The sequence below is a fragment of the Cyrtonyx montezumae genome, unplaced genomic scaffold, assembly GCF_038088225.1.
Source record: "Cyrtonyx montezumae isolate F1298 unplaced genomic scaffold, pur_monq_1.0 scaffold_12, whole genome shotgun sequence".
Classification (NCBI taxonomy): Eukaryota; Metazoa; Chordata; class Aves; order Galliformes; family Odontophoridae; genus Cyrtonyx; species Cyrtonyx montezumae.
In genome coordinates this window covers 14,906,858-14,924,856 of record NW_027071848.1, presented here as the reverse complement: position 1 = coordinate 14,924,856, position 17,999 = coordinate 14,906,858, and the positions used below count along the sequence as shown (strand labels likewise).

Here is a 17,999-nt window from a genome sequence, read left to right as displayed (position 1 = left end):
GGGAATTCACACATAAAGCAGGGTGCCATTTGAAGTTTGCAGCATAGCTTTTTGTTTTGTTTTGTGGTTTAATTAGCTTCGCTACTCTAGAAATGTCTGAAATAAGCAGCTTTCAGTTTTACAGAGTTCCTGTTAACTTTGCTTACTTTTCAGCTCTGGAGCCAATCAGCCTTTTCCCACTCGACCACTCAGTGAATCACAAAATCGATTGCTAGCCAGTGACAGTCAGTGGGTAGAAAGTGGCCCTGAAGATGAAAGTGTTAAATCAGGTAGACTGCACTGTAACGTTTCTGATGACCTTATCATTTTGTTTGTTATGGGTGGGGTTTCTTTTTTTGTTGTTTTGTTTTGCTTAAGTCTGAAAGGTCGTTCGGAACTATTTGGAGTCGAGTAGAAGAAAATTTGCACTATAGAGTCAAGTCAGATGTTTTTAGATTGAGGCTAACTTGTGTCTTACCTTCTTCTCCAAACTGAGTTTTAATGCTGAGATAAGGAAATGCATAGATACTTCTGGCTTTCTCACATCCTCTTCTGAGATATCTTGGATTGATTTTCCTTTTGATAGTGGGAGGAAGATTTTTCTGTAAAATAAGCATAGCATAATAATCATAGTTTCTGGTTTGGAATCTTTGGTATTTGGTATGCAAATCTGCAAAAACACGTAATTGAAATTCTCTCACATTTTAGGTACAAAAAAGCATATTATAGTTTCATTGGAAAGCTGATCTCAGCTTATTACTAACCAACCATCTCAGTGAGAAACAGGTAAGTAAGACTAACATAATTGATGGCTATTCTTCTGTACATACAAGTAAATTCAAATTGACATCCTGAGGTCAGAAGTCACTGTTCTTGGAATGCGGAGAAATCCTCTGATGTCGGTTGAGCAATAGGTCTAAATAAAACTCAGCTCTCCAGACAAGAATGAGAGTAATGCTGTAGTGCAGGAAACATGGTCTGGCTAGGTCTGAGTCAACCCAATGCTGCAGTTTAGAGTGAAGTGTATGATGCTGGATTTGTTCTCTGACCAGGGAAAAGAATCTGCTCTGATAAACAAGCAATTTCAAGATGAAATGTTGTCTTATTGTCCTCTCTCAATGAACAGCTCCTTAACGTTTTTATTAATTGCATATTTATTTGCCATCCTCTGCTCTTAGACGTTAAGAAGCTGTGTGTGCACAAGTTAAATAGGTAAAATACAGGTACCTGCATACTGTTGGGTACTGCATGACTGTTTCACATCACTTGGCATTGACAGTAAGCTTCTTTCAAGTAAGTGCTTCAGTGCACACTGCTCACTTTGCACTTAGGAAATGCAGTGAGTGCTGCTGCTTCCCTTGGTGTATTTGCAGTGAATTAGATTTCTCTGATGTTGACTTCATGCTACAGTGAGTTTGTAAACTCCTTTTAAGAGGAAGAAATTTTGTTTGGACACATAACAACTATAGAAGTGGGGGGTGAGTTATTCCCCCCTTCACCTCTTTTTTTAAGAGATCTAGAAGTCACTCATGAGAAAATCTGTTTTTTGTGATCCCTGACACAGAAGTGCATCAAGAGCTGGGAGACAGAGGGACCTTGCAAGAAAGTGCCATTTTCTTTGGAGATAAAACAATCTTCAGGCTTTTTAAGCTCATTCATTTTTTAGGTTCATCTTATAAATAATATCTAAAAGATCTCCTTGGGGGATAACCAAAATGAGTTTAGAGAAGATAATTTACCTTTCTTAACACTTCTATATAAAATGTACAGATAGATGCCCTGGTGACATATATTCTGCCTCTGGCTCTGTAAAATCTAATCTGATCTTAACACATTACTCAGTCTTTTCTACACTTTGTGGAATGGAATAGTTAACCTTCTGAGTTCAGTGGATGCCAATAGTCTTTGATCGGGGCATTACAGAATTAGCTTAACCTTTCTTTCTCCTGACTTAAGAGAGGAAGCACAACTGACTGGCTTTGACTGTTTAGAGCTAGCAGTGTGTTCTGGCATCCCAGAAGGTCAGTAGTGTCCTGAGCTGCATCAGAAAAGGGGTGGCCAGCAGGTAGGGGGGGGGGAGGATGTTCCCTCTCTCCTCTGTCTTTGTGAGATCCCATCTGAAGTACTGTACCTGAGCCTGAGGCCCCTAGTACAGGAAGGACACTGTTGGAGTGCGTCCAGAGGAGCATCACAGAAATAATCAGTGGACTGGAGCACCTCTCCTGTGAAGAAAGGTTGAGGGACTTGGGCTTGTTCAGCATGGAGAAGGCTCTGGTGGGACCTTGTTGTGCCCTTCCAGTATGTGAAGGGAGCCTACAAGCAGGATGTTCCATCTGTTCAGAGTTCAGCTGGATTTGATCGGCTTCTCTAGGCCTGCCTGGTTCATTTCAATTCCTCTGCAATTGTATATAGTGACACAATAGTTGTGAGATCCAAAATGTTGTTTCCATGCACTTTGCTGCACTCTGCAACAAACTGATAGTTGTAATTTTGATTTTTATACTTATTACATGCAACAGAAGCAACCAAATTTTTGTTTGACTGAAGTAGAGTTTCCAGGCAATTCTACAGAAAACAGTGCTAATCACCCAGCCAGCACTCCCCCAGCCTCTTCTAGGCAGATATCATTTATGTGCCCACATCTGTTGGATTTTGTAGAAAAATTATTGTCAACCAGACATCCAAATGACGTTAGCCACAGATCAGTGGCAATTGGATTCAGTGTTCTTAGTGAGTTAATCTTATTACACATAGGAGGTTTAAAAGGAGGAGAAAAAAAATAAAGAACACCTCCCAGAAGGCTAATTGTGAGTTAAAGTTACCTTAACTGCAGTCCTGAATCAAGAGTCAGTAAATTACTTGTGTTACCTAGCTGCAGCTGTATAATGCTGGTTGTTTTTTTCAAAGCTAATGGTGCAATTGCACTAATTACCTTTTTTGTTTCATTAGGTTTCTGCAACGCATTTTGTGCTTGAATGTTACTTAATTTTGTTTGGAAGAAGTTGATCAGTAAAACATGGAACATGAGCATTTTAGGAAGAGACGAGAAATTGAAGTTTCTGCACAGCCCAGTGGATTTTTGTAAGCACTATTTGCAGAGCAGGGAAGTTCAGACAGATGCCTTAAGATCCTTCATGTGCATTTATGCAGCACTGAATTACATACTGCTACCAAAGGGCCAAACCCTGAAGTGCCCTGCTTGGATGCACAAGGTCCAGAGTGGGAACTATGCATTTCTGTTATGCTGCAGTGGCAGGGGTAGCTCTGCAGAGACTGCTGCCTCCCCACGGGCAAACTTCATACCTTAGGCACTGCAGAAGTCACTTCCATAGCAGGTCTCAAGGGTACAGAAAGAAGAAGAAAGGATGGAGGAGGAACGAACCTAGAGCACGGCTGATGAGTCTGAAGTACAGCAGTCTGCAGCTCATAACCAAGCAGTGGGAAAGGAAGGTGCTGGGTGACATGTTCGTGGTCGTAGCTGTCTTTCAGGACTGAGGATTCCTTCTGCTAACTGTGCTGTGGAACAAGGCGATGCCAACAGAGTAAAAGCCTTCTACTTGGCAGCTATGAAACTGAACCCCCTCATCCTTCTAACTTGACCATTTAACCATATCGAGAACACAGCTCAAATAAGTGAACTCTTTTAGTTGATAAAAACTTGGTTTATTGCTTTTCAACAATTCCTTATCGGCATATGAAGAAAAACCAATCAGAAAAGGAATTAACAAACTGTTACATTTTCTGTTAATGTTTGCAGTGTTCTGTATGAGGCAGTAACAAAATGGCAGTGTACCCCTGAGAAAAATCTTAGTGCAGTCACGTGTCGTTAGTAAACGGAACTGGAAGAGTACTGCTTTTTATATGGGACTCTTGATGGTTTATAAATACTGTTTTATACTTTTGTTTTATCTTTTTAATAAAAACACAGGTTTTTATTGGTTCTGAAGTACCATTTAAACAAATTTCAAGTACTTATGGGAAAGTTAGTGTTGGATCATGCACTTGTGTTAACATGCCAAATCTCTGTACGCTGTCTGCTTTGTCTGCCACTTCCACGGCGATTTTAAGTGATGCCGAACTGCTAAAGATGAGTGCTTTGTGCAGTGATGTACCATGTTCACAAAAGGCAAAACTTGTTTCCTGTGTTGAGGAATAAAGTCCAAGTAAGCTCAAGACCTACAGCAAACATCATGGTTTTTCTTTTCCCCCTGCTCCTCTCTAGAGAAGACTGTTCATTCATCTTTGGGTGTTCCTGGCATTTTTCACCTGACAAAAGCGAAAATACTGCCCTGTGGTCTGAAGGTGGTAGCTGTGTTGATCTGAACAAAAGGAACTTGTTTGGTTTCTCTGCCAGACTGATCTCTACATTGTTAACATACTGGAGTTACTTGGATATCAAGTATACTCTAAGTTTAAAACAAGTATTTTCTTTGACACTTAGGAGAACTTACTCTTTCCAGTCCTCTTCTAGAACAGGAACACTGCAGTGAACTGTGTGCATATTATGGTCACTGTCAGATTCTGCTGAAGCAGAACTAAAGGTACAAACCTGCGTGGTTTGTCTAAGTTGCAAAATGTTCTTCAACCTTTGCGTGACAAATTTTGCATTTGCCAGTTTTCAAAGAAAAAAGCATTTGCTGTGCTTTAATCTGAAAGGTTTAGCTTTTGCCTCTCAAATGTCAAGTGAAAAGCACTCGTCCGAATATGAGCTTTCAGGAGTACTGACATGTTGATCTTATGATGCATCAGCTAAATTTCTTGGCTAAGAGGATGGAGACACAAGACTGAGCTCAGTTTTCTTGCTCTAAATATCAAAATTTGCAGCCCAGAACGTTGGTAGAATTGTAATGGAGGACCCTGGATATCATCCTTCTTTTACTCGATCATTGTATTACAGCAGAGGTAACAAATACATCTACAGTTGTCTAGCAGAAGGAATATTGCTCTGTAATAGGGTAAATCTCAAAGGGACAGTGTTGTGTCTAAGGCAGGACAACAGCTGCTGGTGTTTCTCTGGCTGTTCTGATCTGACCATAACCCTAACAAGGGCATCCCGTGCTGTATCAGAGCAGAGTGATGGGATAGTTCCTGGCTTGCTCCCTTTTTTTGCTTGGTGAGGACAAAAAGCTGTTGAGCTGCAGGCAGACTGCGCATCACTGCTAGCTGGGCTCTGTAGGAGCACACCACAGGATGTCCTTTCAGCCCAAATCCATGCACTGAATTGCTGTGCACTGCCAGTGAGAGGAGCAGACCTGCCTGGTCAGGAGGCAGGAAGGAAAGATGGACAGGGTGCCTGCTCGTGAGGTACACGCTGTTTCTGTGCTTTAAGCTGCTGTGTGTCAGCAAGTCTTGAAAATACTTATGTTTGTCACTAAAAATAACAGTGCTTAAGCTTTAAATCCCTCCAAATAACTGCTAGCCACGAGTAGCACTGTAGTGATTGTAGCATAGTTGATGTTGGCCGCAATCAGAAGCCGTGCTTCAGTATTTCTTAAAGCTTTATTTTCTTTTTATAAAAATCCACACAACAGTCTCAAACACGAAATGACTTAAACTCCCAGTGTGAGGACAGAAGCCTGATGCAAATGAGATTCCAGTGTTATCTCCATGAAGGTTCAGAAATGTCTGAAGTCGATAAAGCTCTCCCTGTAAAGATGAAGCAGGCAGGTGCATAAATGGAAAGGAATACTTTATTTTACAAACCTCGACAGATATTTTTTCCTGAATATTGGTTTGTTTACACATTGTCAAGTGCTGTTCTTACCAAACATGTTTTATTGGCAGAGGGCAGGACTATGTTAGGTTTCTGTAACAGCTGACAAGTCAGGTGCATTCTAACCCCGACTGAAAACTTCCACTTCAGATATTCAGGGGTTTATAAAGCTCTGGCACTTTTACTCGAAATCACAGTAACATCTTTGTTAACCCTCCACTTTGCAGCGTGGAATGTACGGGTACCAAGCTGCTTTTAGCACGCTGTGTAGAAACTGGGCATCCACAGAGTGTTGATGCCACTGCTTCTCAGGTACCGTTTCTTCCCTCATTGGATCTTGCGTGTCTTTTCTGTCTTGTAAGTAATCTTTTGGGGTTTTGGAAGTTTCTAAGTTCAGTGCCATTCGGTATCCAGTCAAAGTACTTCATTTATTATAGTTTGAAGTCTGACCAGTTCAGCTCACCAGAGCCCCAAGAGGAGAAAAAAATTAGTGTTTGTAGCAGGATTAGTGCCTGCAGCAGATTATCAAGGGATGCATCAACTGACACAAATGAGAAAGATCTGCCTAGATCTGGAGCAGTAACTGATGAAATTTATTTAAAATTTAAAAAACATGGAACATTTTGAGCTTCATAGCTACGTTCTGTAGGGACACTGGCTAAAATAATACACAATTGAAGGATTGAGGTATACATTTAAAGAGGCTCCAAAAAATATTTATACTACCAGTAAGTGCAGATCAAGAACATGTTTTTCATATGAAAAAAGAATAGCTGGTATCTAACATAAGAGGATCTACTCTCCCCAAATAGCACCAAAGAGAGGAGCCCCATGTAAAATTGTTACAATACTGAACGCGTATACTATGTTCATTTCTATCACTTTATTTTGTATATATAGACAGCTTTTTATATGTATTTTTCTTAATTACATAACTCATGAAATGTAATGAAACCAAGTTGTAATTAGTGCTAATTCTGATTAAAACTGGTGTTTCGCCATTTTGGGGGTTTGCTTGAATCTTGTTTCCAAGTCTGATGGCATTTACCAAATTGCTTGAATTGGTTTTGAAGGCTTCCCATCCCCAGCCACACGAAGTAAAGAGCGCACGCGTAGCACTGAAGCACGTGTTGGGCGTGAGGCGTCCTCTTCTGCTGGCACCACAGCACTAATGGAGACGTGCAGATGCCCTTCTGTTTGTATTATTTAGCTGACAACTCAAATGCTCAGCACGTACCTAATTTCTTGTCCTTTAACCTGTTGCCATCAGCTTTATTGTCGTATGCTCATATTTATACTTTTCCATGTTCTCGTTTATAAGCAGTCCAGATGATGATAGGTGCAGTCAGGATTTTGTACAACAGTGTTCAGACCTGACCACAATTCACAGAAGTATAATCCATGTTTAAATAACAAGTTGTACTATTTTAGGCCTCCTTTCGAAAGTGATGAAGTATTAAGTGTATTTGACACACAACTTCTGTTGGTGAATGCAACACTGACTTAATAAAAGCATGTGAAATAATCTGAGAATTGCTTAGCTGTAGCACACGTGCATCAGATCAGCAAGTGCTGCACACCTGGGAAACAGGATGTCTGTCGGTGGAGACAGTTCTCACACCTGAGCTGCACTAAGCCAAATGAGTGTAATTTGTCCTGGTGTGGTTCCAGCTTGCTTGGTTCTGACAGGAGAAATAAAAAATGAGTGTCCTGGAGAAATGTTATCGGCCACAAACTAAGCATTCTTTAGACATCAAGCTGCCACTCAAACAAGAATCAGCTGTGGTCCTCAGTCAGAACTAAGCTCTGTTTAAGTGTGGGCAGTAACACTTAACTGACAGTGCCCTTATTAAATGGTGTAGGGAACCTGCTTTGGCAGGGGGGCTGGACTCGATCTCCAGAGGTCCCTTCCAACCCCTATGATTCTATGATTATGATGAGGATGCTGATACTATTCCCAGAAAGCTGAACATTTTATATTGGTTGCAGCCTCTTACATACATAGCCCTATTCTTGATCCTCCTGATGAACTGAGTACAAAATCACGTAGTTCCCGTTCTATCTCGAGCATGAATTCATACAGAATAGCCCCTCATACAGCAAAGAAACAAGTAGAAGCCACATGGTCAGTACAAACAGTCCTTTTTAACACAGCCAGCTTTCAAAAACAGGTGAAGCTACAGACCTAGTCCAGGTCACCACTGCAGCTGCTAACTCACATGGTTTTATGCAAAGCTCCTGAAGCCACCAGAAGGACTCCCTTCTAATACAACAATAAAAACAAACACCGTTCTGTAGGATTACCTTTAATGTAGGATTTTGTACACCACAGCAGTGTCACATGCCATCTGCCTTTGCTGCACTGCATGACAACGCAGTCCCAGCAGGAGCAATAACGCATCTCCCAGCAGCACAAGTACAAATCCGCCGCTGCTCAAGAGGTCCATTTCTTCGAGACGTTTAAGTGGTCCAGCTGGTCGCTCACGTATCTATGCTCAGGGAACTTGGATGACTTCAGGGCTTTCAGAGCCTCCCATCTCGCCAGTCTCGCTTCCCTGTTGTGGTTGTACTCCTCTTTCCACGTCAGGTACGGGCGGCTCAGCCAGTATTCGTTCTCCGCCTCGATCTCCAGCCTTCGGATCATGCTCTGCTTCATGCCAGTGGTCACTACCCTTGGCCGCCTGTATTTTCCAATCCACTGTTTGCCAGGAATTCTCTTTCGGAGCAGGACCATTGTTAAAAACATTGTACCTTAAAATATAAACACACCCCAAAAAATTAAATAAATAAAAGGAAGAAAAGCAGGCCCGTGCGGATTCTAGCCTTTTAGCTCACTGTTAGGAGGTTCCCAGCTCAGAGCCCCACGGCTGCGGCGGCCAGCGAGATGGCGGCGGCGTTTCTCGCGAGAGTTGGCGGCGGCGCTTCTCGCGAGAGCTCGCGGCGCCAACGGGGCGCGCGCAGGCGCCGGTTCGAAAGCGGCGCGGGCTGCGCGTTCCCAGAGCGGTGTCGGCCGGTGGCCGCCGTCGCCGTGCGGCCGCTTCACGTCCGCCTCCCGTGCCCCCGCGGGCGATGGATGTGTCGCGGGAGTTCTTCGCCAAGCTGCGCTCCGTGGCCGTCACGTTGGAGAAGGAAGCGAAGCAGCTGGAGCGGGCGCTGCAAGGGGAGGACGCGGGTAAGACGCGGCGCCCACAGCCCCACACCGCGCCTGAGGGGCCGTGCGGGCCGCCCCGCCCCGGGGGCCGTGCTCACGTGTAATGCTGCCTAACCGGTTTTAGGTACGCGGTGCAAGTGCATTTCCCTTAACGTCCTCTTGACTCCTATCCCAGGGTCCCTGCCTCTGTTCACTTCTAGCATACCTAATAGAGATCACATTACAGTACAACACGCGGTGTACCCGCATGCTAATACTAATTCTCCACCTCTTTTTTTTTTTATTGTTTCAAAATGCTTTTATGTGACTATACGCATCAAAGACTATGAAGAAGAATCTCCATTAAGAGTTTTGCATGACCTACACTGTGAAATCAGGACTCTGAAGGTAATGTCTCAGCTTCGTGAGAAACTGGGAGAGAAGCAGTGTCTGTAAACCGATGTTTGTATTTTAATCCTTAAGCCACAACACAGCGTTGTTATTCAGCCGTAATGACCTTTCTAATTAGTTACCACTGAGTCCTCATTACGGCTTCGAGGCAGCACCCAAAGATCTGGGATAGCAGCTTGCCATCAGCATTGCTGACAGGCACTTAGCACGAACACCTTCACGGGGGATCCTTCTGTTAAACTTGTGAAAAACGTTGTTCATTTGTTTAACAGAAGTAGACAAAGCAATCTATAGAAATGGACATGTGTGCAAGTAAATGAAGGCTAAACCAAGCTATAATCTGGAAGTTCATCAGCTGCTCTCATCTACAGTCTTTGTATTTAAAAGTCTGAACTAATTGTGTAAACACCTCTTGTTTGCTTGTTTTTGTTTTTAAGTGAGTAAAGCATGTGCTTTTGTTTGGGAGGTCAGCTGGAGGAAGTTACAGTTACCACACTGAACTGTCCTCATACTGTTCATAAGTTTGTGTGCGCTTCTGCTCTGTGTATTCCTGGTGTTCTGTAGCCAGGCTTTCAGGTTTAGACAGGATCTGTATTTGCTGCTTATCCTCATATGAATTGAGTTCACTAGTTGTTCCCGAAACACTAAGTCTAGAAACAAACACCAGGTGGTGATTTGAAAACCCATTGCCACGTTTCTCCTTCCCCTCCTTTACCTAAAGGAAGATGTTAATGCTGCTCTTGACAAGAGTTACTCTGAAAGGCAAGAAGTGGGTGACTTTATGAAGGCAAGTGAGATACTGATGCAAAGAAATGCAGCGGATCTTGGAAAAATAAGAGAGCTATTCCAGAAATACGGCTACAAACCACACATCAAAGTCTCCCCAGGTAATATTTCTTGGCGATTTTTTTCTTCCAAGTTTTTAACAAACATTTTACTTCTGCAGTAAAATGGAGAGAGATGAATGTATTTCAGATTAAAACTTTCTGCCCAGGCCGTGCAGGTAGATGGGATTCTATTAAAAATGTATTAGTGGAAGAAGCTTTCAGCTTCATTTACTTCTGGAAGTATTCACCAGTAGGTGAAATTCAGGAGGTGTTGGGTCTGCGTTCTAAAGACAGCTTTTTTTTAAAGAAGTTCTGAGAAAAACTTCTGACAAAATGAATTCTTTTTTCAAACAGAGAAGGAAGAGGAGGCAAACAGTGATTCGAAGGCGTCTGACGAGAGTAAATCTGATCGGGAACAAGCAGATGATGTTCCTCCTCTTCCTGCCTGTGCTGAGAACCCACCAGTGCCCAGAGACCCACTGCGGAGCCCCCAGCTTTCTGATTTTGGCCTTTCACAATATGCTTTCTCCAGGCCCTGGGGTGCATTAGACAGACAACGTGCAGCAAATGTCAGTCAAGAAAATGCAAAACAGAAAACTCCCCTAAAAGCACAGGCCCCCTGTGTTCTGCCCAAAACACCCAAATGCATGCTGAAGATGGATGACTATGAGTGTGTAACACCCAAACTGGAACACTTTGGCATCAGTGAACATACCATGTGTATGAATGAAGATTACACCATGGCGCTTATTCGTAAGACTGCTCAGTCAAACAAGTGAGTAAAAGACTCAAAGCTCTGTTCATTTCTATGGCATTTTCCATTGTTTCTTCTTGCTGTACCCTTCTCTTGTTGCTGTTGCCTATCTCTTTTTCTGCTAACAGCTGATCTGTTATCTGCTTGCTTGGTAGTCTTCTGTCTTGAGCTCTCTGCTCCTCTTTTCGTGTACCCTTTGCCATGCAAGCTACTTACAGCAGGTGTATCTTGCATGTACTCCTTCCCTGGCTGCATAAGGATGTCCCACTACAAGGAGACAATGCAAAGTATATCCCGTGATGTTTTGCTTTATTTAGCCTAGGGTTTGCATTCTGTGGATGTGCTGTTTGCAGTAGACTTTGTTACCAATATAAAGTTTTGAAAAGCATTAGGAATGCAGTACTGGAAGAAACATTTGATTCAGTACCTCTCTGTAGGAGCACATTGTGTTGGTTCTTCCGTTATCTTCAAGCAGATGCTTCTTTTTCTTCCACAGCTGGAAAAGAGTGGTTAAATAGTATTTGAATGGTTTGTATTAGCAATGCATCCAATTTCAAAAGCTGATACTATGGGTTGGTTTGTGGGGTTTTTTGGGTTTTTTTTTTTTTTTCTATGCTTTTGTTCAGTGAGAGCTGTTTTAAATGTGATTTTCATTATTTATTCTGGCTGCAATTTCTCAATGAATACATTCACAAATTTTAATTATTTTATATAAAAACTTATAAGAATTAATCTTGCTCCCTCTCTGTGTACAGAGACGTATTTGTATATACACATGTGTGTGTATGCACGCGTGGAGTTCTTCTCAGTTCCCTTCTGTTCAGATTTTCAGTTCTGAAGCAATTGTGTTTTGTGTGCACACAGAAGAATTGAAACCAAAGGTAATGAGGAGAGAGAAAGACAAACAGTACACAGAAGGATTTACAGTGAAGAAGAGAAAATATAACAGTAACCGAAATGCATAGGGTTTCAGGTATCAGTAATATTACCAAGGAAAAACTGATTTGAAGAAGTACTTTTTCCTTAATTTTTAGTGGGATTTTTATTCACTCGTTCTCTTTAGGAAAGAGGACTCATAGTGTGGAGGGTTGATTATCTCGTTGGAATATGCTGCCTTACGTGGACTTTTAGAAGCTTAGGCTGTTTATTGAGAAGTTGTAGATTGTAGAAGCTTAGAGTGGTTTGGGTTGGAAGGGACCTTTAAGATCACCTAGTCCCAACCCCCTGCTATAGGCAGGGACACCTCCCTCTAGAGCAGGTTGCTCACAGCCCCATGCAGCCTGGCCTTGAGTGCTTCCATGGAGGGGGCACCTGCAACCTGACACTGGGCATTGTGTTCCTTACTTTGTAATGCCTTGGTTGGACTGAACGTTTTCGTGATAGTAGAATCAGAGATAGTAAATCATTTTAGACTCATGAACAGGTGCTAGATGAGTGATGGAGTAAACAGTATTCTCTCAGTGGTGATTTCTTCTTGTTACTTGAGAGCTGATTGAAGTTTTTGATTTTTCAGCTTAGCTCCAAAGGGTTATCGTGAAGTGGATGTAGCAAAAATGGCACCTGGGGAAACTGCAGTTACTCCTGGGCCAAAAACAAAAGCAATAGATGAGAATGGTAAGTTAAAAATATGTCAAGTAAATGTACATATGCTTTTTTGTACATAATGTGCGTTAACACATGGTGATATTTTAATGTTTCTTGTGAAATATAGTTAATTTGTGTCCAGTCATGATTTGCATAATAGTGTCCAGAAAAGTAAAGTTAGTGGCTTCAATGTGAAATCTGTGCTCTTCAGTAGAAATAATTGCTTGTTCTACTCATATCCATCTAGAATTGTGCAGAGGCTTCCATCCTATTGTAACTGTATAGTTTATCCATACTACTGATAACAGTACTGTTATAGGAGCCTCTTTTTTTTTCCCAAGAGTGATCAATCGTATCTATTTAAAGGCAATTAAATGCACGGGAAAGAAACTGATGTAAAACACATTAACCAAGTGGTAACTTACCTCTTTCAAGAGTAGCTCTAAAGTTTCTCTGGGAGGAGTTCTAATGTTTTCTTTTGAAGAAGTCTGAAAACCATTTTGTGGTCTTGTACCAGACATTCAGACTTCTGTGTGTGTGGAAAACTGAAACAGCACCGATTTAAGTTGGGCTCTTTCAGTTATATTTGGTAGCAAGACAGGATTGATTACTTTTGTTTTCCTTATTTACTGCTGCTAGAGCTCTGCAGTTTGGGTTTTTTCATACTGAGTGTTGTCAACTGAAATGACACACGTGAGCTAAAATGGTACAGGTGTTTTGGAATACGTAAATAAATCCACACCAAGCTAATCGATTTGGAAAACTAAACTGGAGCACTGTAGCTTAAAATGTGGAAGTACATTGATTTTTGTTTTCCACTAATTTCAGCAGCTGACTGTATGGCTTCTCCAATGATACCTGTGTTCTGCACACCTGGTGTGAAGATCCCCTCCCGAGCAGACACTGTGGCATTACCCAGGTCACCAGAAAGAGACAATCTGCCTCTCCCCAGGCATGCAGCAACGCCGCCACCTCCGGATTTTGAAGCCAGGTGGCTGAAAAGAGATGTGATGGTAGGGAAGAGCAGTTACATATGCTTTCATACAGATCTACTTCGAGCAGTTCTTCAGATTCAGTTCTTCCTGAAAGGTTAAACCTTGTTTAAAGGCTAAACCACTGCAGGGTTGGTCTCTTCTCACTGGTGACAGGACATGGGCAAATGGCCTTGAGTTGTGCCAGGGGAGATTCAGGTTGGGTGTCAGGAAAAGCTTCTTAACAGAAAGGATTGTAAGGCACTGGAATAGGCTCTCCAGGGAGGTGGCTGAGTCACCAACCCTGAGCGTGTTTCAAATCTGCCTGGATGTGGTGCTCAGGGACATGATGCAGGGGTGGGTCGTTAGAGTTAGGGCAGTATGGTTAGGCTGTGGTTGGGCTCAGTGATCTTGAAGGGACAGTTCTGTGGTTGTATGAAATGTCACTTTGCGCTCCTTTTCCTATACCCATTTTCCTCATCATTGTAAAAGATGCTCTTAATGGTAATCTTATAAGAGCAGATTATTAAATACTTCACCTAAGAAAGATAAATGAACTGAAGGCATATAATACCTTCTCTGCAACAGGTAAAGCAAGAGGAGAAGATCACGTTGGTGACTGCAAACTGTGCAGTGAAGAAACAAAACATAGAAGACAGCATTCCTCCTGCTGTGAGTTCTGAGGAGTATCTCAAACGTTTGGGAAACCCATCTCCTCCCAAAATAAAACAGTATGACCATTTACTCAGTACTCCTCCACCTCCAGAAATAACAAGGATACCAGATGATGTACTGCAGGTTAGTTCTTTTTGTTTTCTGAATAGTTTTCACATCAAAACTGAAATATTGAGGGGTTTGTTTACCAGGTGTTGTTTCTCAAAAAGAAAGAGTTCTCTGCTGCTGATTGAAAATGTGTACATTGTCATCCTGCTCGGAGGACTGAAGTTATTTCTACTCATTTTTCATGTTTGCTGTAGATTCTGTCAAAGTATAATCATAAAGGAGACTCTTCTAAATCTAAGAAGGTGGACACTAAGGAAGGAGATGCTACAAGATTTGGAAGTGATTTTGGTGATTACTGTGACAAAGAGAACAGGTATGATCAAATGTCTCAAATTGGGTTATGGAATTGGATTTGGAGGAGGCAGGAAGACTTTAATGCATTTAGAAAATTCCTACAGCTGCTTGTTCTCCAGCTCTTGTTGATGTGACTAAGGATCTCATTTTTGGTGTAGCATCTGGCTGGTTCTGTTGCAGAGAACAAAATATCATTGATACGAATCCTTGGAAGTTTTTAAGAAAAATGAAGGGAGGAGAAGGAAGGAAATAAACTACAGATAATTTTACTGTTTTATCTTCAGGTATATTTTGCTTTGTGGCAATCAACTGAACGTTTTAAGCTTGCGTCGGTAAATCTAGGCAGTAAAGAACTGCAGACACCTACACGAAGTGACAGAAGTAATGACACTGTCACTTGGGCATGCTGTGGCTTACCCTGGCAGGCAGCCAAGCACCACACAGCTGTTCTCTCCCTGCTGTGGTGAGGGAGAGAGCTGGGAGCAGGGAGTCCGTGTGAGGACACATGGGTTGAGATGCAGGCAGTTTAATGATAAAGGAGAGGTGAAGGACTGATGCCCAGTGCAGTTGCTCACCCCCTGGCAGCCAGCTCCCCCAGTGTCACTGCTCAGCATGAGCCGTGCCATGTGGGGTGTCCCTCTGCTGCTGTGGGTCAGCTGTCCTGGTTCTGGCCACTCCCAGCTCCTTGTGCACACTGCTCATCAGTGGCCAGGCAGCACAAGGAGTGAACAGACCTTGACTTAGTGTGAGCACTGCTCAGCAACAATGAGAACATCGGAGCGTTATAGAATTCTTTCTCCTCCTAAATTCAGACCAGAGCACTGTACCAGCTATGAGGAAGAAAACTAACTCGATCCCAGCTGAAATAAGACCAGGCAAATGCTAAGTGTTTGAAACCCAGAGCCACCTTATGAACAGTATGTGAAGTTGGTCTACAATAAGCATAAGTGATCTTTGAACAAGGGAATAATGGGTTTAAGAGAAACTTGATTTACATAGAATTTTTTTTACATTGATCAAGTGTAGATATTCCTCATTCAGTGTAATGTGCTGTACTTGTTGATTATCTGTTAAACTCGGGGTCACTGCAGATTATCTGGGTAAGAAGTATATGGAATAATAGCTGCAACAAATCCAGAAAGAGCTGAAGGGAAGTAAGTTTCTTCATGCACCTGGAGTTAGAGTCTGATTGAGTGAAGCTCTTATTTTAGCTGACTTTTGATTGTTGTTGGGCACGCTTTCAGAGTTTGTCTTCTGCTAATTCAGAATATGACTGAGGTAATGAGTTCATGAACTCTTCTGGATACATTTGCAGAGGGTATTCTGTTTCTTTTCAAGTCAGGCATTTGAAATCAAGCTGAGGACTCACGTTTGTGGATCTTGTCACTGAATCATAGAAAGCTCAAAAAGCAAAAAAGAAATACTGGGAGAAGAGACCCACAGAAGGACAGTCTTTCTTCTGGAGAAAACTTGATGTGGATTAACTTGCTTGAGCTAACAGTTGTGTGTTTAATTTTTTCATTAAAATCAGTGGCAAAATAGATTGGGTTTTGGTTGTTGTTTTAATACTGCTTCACAGGGGACTGCAGTTGTGTACTATGTAATACTTTGGCTGTTTCGTTTGATTGTTGTTTGGTACATAGCAAATAGAGGAGCCTTGGTCACGCTATCACAGGTGCTTTCTGAGATGAGTGTACATTGCATTACCAGGAGCAGCTGACTGGTCTGAGCACTGTCACATTTTTTCTGTTCTAGTTTCTGTTTAAAAAAAGTGTTATCTATTTACATTACTTTTGAAAGCTGATCCGTGTTTTAAGTAAAGCTTCTGTCCCAGATGCTTTGTGGCAGCTTGGGAAACTATTCATCACTTACCCGTCTCACCCTGTTCCTTCAGAGTGAAGGCTGGATCTCCTTCCAGCATCTTTACAGATGATACCCACTTGATGGGCTGGATGCTGGTCATGGAGTGTCGTAGGCCCAACAGGGTACAAAATAGCCTGTTGCAGGGCAAGAATCCTCTGTGAGGAGCCTCCTCTCCTCTGGGCTGAACAAACCCAGGGACCTGCTTGCTTATCTTGCCCTCCAGACCTCTCCATCTTTGTTGCCTTTGTTAGGACATTTTGTTTTCTAGTTTCCCTCCCCATGGAAATCAGTAATCTCAAATTCAACTTTTGGCTGCATGGTTGCTACATCAGATGTGTACAGGAAGGGTGAGCACAGGATCACCTCTTCTAGCAGCAGCCTGCAGTCAGAGCAGATGGAGCACAGCACAATGTGCACTTCAGTTCTTAGGGACATCTGGGAAGTAACCAAAAAAGCATGGCCTTTGGTTTTCCCTCATTTGCTACGGTTCTTCACCTTTCTGCTTTGGTTCTGGTATATAAATCGTGGCTGCTAACGGAGCATTATCTCTGTAATCCCATTTGTTGTCAAAGGAGCGCCTCAAATTGTTCTGCCCAGGCAGCCCCGTGAAGTGGCACATGCTTTGTTTTGTTGGAAATAAGTTCCCTGAGGATAAATACAAACATAAATCTCACAGGGAATGACGCTTTGCAGGTGGCTGTCAACTGGGCAGATGACGAGCGTCGCTCCAATGCTTTCTGATGGGTTTTTATTGGTGTTTTTATACGTCACGGGTGTGAGAGCTGCAGCCCAGGCTTCCTTGGTTATTTAAAGCATCGTGGGTGCTTTACATTAAGCAGAGTGCTTTACTTGGTTCTTTCATTTTACAGAAAGTCAGTTGTTTTCCATATGTTCCAGTACGTGTGGCTGCATGTGTCCCAACATCTGCAGCTGGTGCTGGAGCTGCCCCTCCTGGCCCTCTGCCTCGTGTCCCCATGGCACAGTAACACAGAGGCTGTGGCATTTAGAAGGGGCAGTGACAACATCCAGTGGCTGCACTGTGAAATCATGAGCGTTATTCCACAGAAGCGTGGAAGCAGTATATACACTCTTTGTGCTAAAGCCCATTGGTTATGCTCTGTAATGCTGCTCGGGCAGTTGCTGGAAACCAACGCAGGCTTTGCTGCATGGTCCCCCTGTTCCTCTCCCCAGGCTGCGGGCTCCCATGCCCTGGTGTTGCTGCTGGGGCTGCCTGGGATCGCACTCGTGCCCAATGCCAGAACGCAGTGGTGTGCTGCAAGGTGACATTATTCAAGCCGTCTGTGTTGGCCTAAACCACCGCTTACCTGCACAGACACTGCCTGGGGTGAGGCCAGAGAAAGGAAGGTGCTGCCTGGGAGGGGAACACGGGCATCTGTCACCAGTCTGAGTGGCTTGTGAAATCCTGCCCTTGCAGGAGGTCTCTTCCAACCCCTCCACTTCTCTGGTTCTGAGCCTTCTTTCCTCAAGGCTCAACAGTCCCAGGTCTGTCAGCCTTTCCTCGTAAGAGTGGTGCTCCAGGCCCTTTATTATCATTGTGTCCTCCACTGGAAATCGCTCCTCCTGAGCCCACCTGCTGATAGTGCTTATTTTTTCCCTCTGCATCACAACCATTCCCTCTTTTGCCCAGAGTTGCAAAACAAGACTTAAGTTTGGTGACGGAGCAAGGAAC

At 43.0% G+C, this 17,999-nt stretch overlaps 3 protein-coding genes across 7 annotated transcripts in view; 2 read left to right on the top strand and 1 right to left on the bottom strand.

The window, feature by feature from the left end:
* The window catches only part of ZDHHC20 (zinc finger DHHC-type palmitoyltransferase 20), a 42,873-nt gene extending 38,721 nt beyond the window's left edge, over positions 1-4,152 (top strand). For 2 of the 5 annotated variants that reach the window (XM_065730094.1, XM_065730093.1), the window contains 3 exons: positions 154-269; positions 688-765; positions 2,929-4,152. In XM_065730094.1, coding sequence (XP_065586166.1) covers positions 154-269; positions 688-725 — 154 coding nt within the window. In that variant the 3' untranslated portion in view covers positions 726-765; positions 2,929-4,152. The remainder of the gene's footprint in view (positions 1-153; positions 270-687; positions 766-2,928) is intronic. The other 3 variants (XM_065730092.1, XM_065730091.1, XM_065730090.1) reach the window with 2 other exon arrangements.
* A 3,974-nt stretch (positions 4,153-8,126) lies between these two features.
* Positions 8,127-8,467, bottom strand: MRPL57 (mitochondrial ribosomal protein L57). Its single transcript, XM_065730354.1, has one exon. It carries the CDS (start codon positions 8,436-8,438, stop codon positions 8,127-8,129), a length of 312 nt encoding a protein of 103 aa, XP_065586426.1. The 5' UTR covers positions 8,439-8,467.
* A 294-nt stretch (positions 8,468-8,761) lies between these two features.
* On the top strand, positions 8,762-16,014 carry SKA3 (spindle and kinetochore associated complex subunit 3). Its single transcript, XM_065730088.1, has 9 exons — positions 8,762-8,864; positions 9,166-9,230; positions 9,955-10,120; positions 10,415-10,835; positions 12,328-12,428; positions 13,227-13,411; positions 13,958-14,167; positions 14,347-14,465; positions 15,785-16,014. The coding sequence occupies exons 1-9, from the start codon at positions 8,762-8,764 to the stop codon at positions 15,834-15,836; spliced, it is 1,422 nt and encodes a 473-aa protein (XP_065586160.1). The 3' UTR covers positions 15,837-16,014.
* Positions 16,015-17,999: the final 1,985 nt, after the last annotated feature.

Bases quoted from the DNA above. Each gene is read 5' to 3' on its own strand.
- MRPL57 (XM_065730354.1), bottom strand. From the start codon at position 8,438: ATGTTTTTAACAATGGTCCTGCTCCGAAAGAGAATTCCTGGCAAACAG.
- SKA3 (XM_065730088.1), top strand. From the start codon at position 8,762: ATGGATGTGTCGCGGGAGTTCTTCGCCAAGCTGCGCTCCGTGGCCGTC. The intron at 8,865-9,165 runs GTAAGACGCGGC...TACGCATCAAAG, and splicing joins GCTGCAAGGGGAGGACGCGG to ACTATGAAGAAGAATCTCCA. The intron at 9,231-9,954 runs GTAATGTCTCAG...CTTTACCTAAAG, and splicing joins GTGAAATCAGGACTCTGAAG to GAAGATGTTAATGCTGCTCT.